This window comes from Loa loa, assembly GCF_000183805.2.
Source record: "Loa loa unplaced genomic scaffold supercont3.22, whole genome shotgun sequence".
NCBI classification, from domain to species: Eukaryota; Metazoa; Nematoda; class Chromadorea; order Rhabditida; family Onchocercidae; genus Loa; species Loa loa.
Window position 1 is genome coordinate 366,893 of NW_018108202.1, and position 2,344 is coordinate 369,236.

The 2,344-nt window shown below is 28.8% G+C and overlaps 1 protein-coding gene and 1 non-coding gene across 2 annotated transcripts in view; one reads left to right on the forward strand and one right to left on the reverse strand.

Moving 5' to 3' along the window:
- Nucleotides 1-94: 94 nt before the first annotated feature.
- Nucleotides 95-181, reverse strand: LOAG_20017. The gene has a single exon. It is a non-coding gene; the product is annotated as a tRNA-Ile (tRNA).
- A 314-nt stretch (nt 182-495) lies between these two features.
- LOAG_16832 (hypothetical protein) overlaps nt 496-2,344 on the forward strand; it is a gene marked incomplete at both ends in the record, with an annotated part of 4,629 nt that continues 2,780 nt past the window's right edge. The window contains 4 exons of the mRNA XM_020449491.1: nt 496-564; nt 641-697; nt 810-863; nt 965-1,053. Of these exons, the coding sequence (XP_020306979.1) occupies nt 496-564; nt 641-697; nt 810-863; nt 965-1,053 (269 nt within the window). The remainder of the gene's footprint in view (nt 565-640; nt 698-809; nt 864-964; nt 1,054-2,344) is intronic.

The following is a 2,344-nucleotide window of genomic DNA, read 5'->3' on the forward strand; positions in this document are numbered from 1 at the left end:
ATTCATTTCTTAAATTTTCATAAAAGAATTGCTTTAGAAATTATCATATATATAGGACTGAAAAAAGTGGCAACAATTTTGCAAAATGAAGCTTTGCCCCATAGCAGGCTCGAACTGCTGACCTTCGCATCTCTTCGTTCACTTATAAGTACGACGCGCTAACCGACTGCGCCAATGGGGCTACAGTGCATTGCCATCAGACAATAACTCATCAAAATGATTCTCAAAAATAATCAATTAATAATTCATATTTAAAAAGATTTGATTTTTGCCACAAAAAAATCCATTTTCAAAAGGAAAAAACTTCAAGGAATTTAAAAAATAAATTAATTAATGTAATGTAAGTGTGAGTTTCTAATTAGGGAGAATGCAAAAAAAAGGGTTTGATTAGTGCGAATTTAAGTTTTAATGGGAATTATTGACTAACTTCAGGTCGAAAAATAGCACCCTCGAAATTTCGATACATATTATATTTGATTTTTTAATGAAAAAATAATGAAAAATGGAGAATTAATTTCAGATCAACCGGAAGTAGAATGTGGACAAGGGAGTATAGCAGTACGAGTACGAACAGCATCCCAGAACCCCATCATATATTTTTGCCAAAGGTCATTTTCACAAGGATGGTTGTCACTTTAAGCAAACGAACCATGCAACATTTCATTTCGAGAAGTGTAACGTGAACAGGAAACGTGAAGTACGTAAACACAATTATCAAAACTTCATCCACAGTTTCAACAATAATTTTACGTTTTGGGATTTGTTTACAGCAATGAAAACATCATTCAGAATGCCATTTTTATTTACAGGTGAATCCACGTGGAATGGCTTACTCATTCACAGTTATCGTACAACTACATCCGGTAAATTTCAAATACGTTTGGAAGAATCAGAATCCGAGAGTTTAAGATTTTAACGACATGATGACAATAACTTTTTGCTTGTAATAAATGAAGTTTTGCAGTTATTTATTACGAAAGTGGATCGAGCTTATAATGTGCGGTGTTTCTATATGGAGGAGAACAAGGAGGTTGATGCTGAATTACAAGTCAGGTATGTTTTGTGCTTTCCCAGCAATGAAATTCAAAATTTAACTGAAAATCATCAAACTTTTATAAACTATCCTTGTGAAAGTGACTTTTGGCAACATTGAAGATTTGCAGAAAATTTGCACTCAGACTTAAATCTGCAAACTTAAATTAAACTTAAATTCAATCAAACTCAAATTTAATTAGACTTATTAAATTAAACTCAAACTTAAACTTCTTAAATTTGCACCCAAACTTTCAATTCTAAGTCCAGCAAATAGATAGAAAGTTTTTTCACAGAATGAATTCATTGCAACTAAATTTTTTCGGAATAATCGCCCAATTAACCATGCTTATTTGAATTACAAAAAATGAGGACAATGTTGGTAAATATTAGATTGAGAGAGATTAAAATACGAGCAATATTCCCAAACTGTTTCAAAATAAGCATTGTATTCTATTAGAAAATTGGAGGATAGGGAGACAAGGGGAGTTGACAGTAATGTGACAAAAAAAGATTGTCACATGAATTAAAGGGGTATTAGAAAAATAGTCCTGGAAAGTTTATATTTATTGAATAAAATTCATGAATTTTAAAGTAAACTAAATCCCGACGAGCCATCTGCAAAATGCTTTCGGTATTAGAAAAGTAACTACTTGAATTTCCTGAATGAATACTTTAATGGAAGATTTTAATTTACAATCTTTAAATTCACTTTACTGTAATAATCCTCACTTGTTAAAATTTGAAATTAGATAAAACCAACCAACACTGAATGATCGTTTATTGTAATCAGGAAGAGTCGAAAGATATGACAAAATGTGCGACCGTTAAATTTACTATTTTATTTTATTACTAAGATAAATTTTTTCCTTCTTTTTTTGAATGTTCAAATTCCTATTTATGAGTTAAAAAAAAAATTTATTTTAAGGAAAAATATTATTATAAATGACATTAAATTATTTCTTTTCATTGACAAATTTTTCCGTTTTCATTTCTTTTTTTTATTTCGTTTTCAAAGTAAAAATGATTTAATTACCTCTCATAGAAAAACAATCATCTAAATATTCTCACAATTTACACTTTTCATTCTTTCTCTTCTCTTTCCCACAATAACTTCTTTTTTCAAATTTAATCTTCCTAGTTTGATTTCCAGTCGGAAAATCGAAATTTGTCAGGAAAGAAAAAAGTGGAAATGAGTTATAATTGCAATAGCTATGGAAATTTTTCTTTTTCTTTTTTAGCTTATTCTTTTCTATATATATATATATATATATATATATATATATATATATATATATATATATATATATAT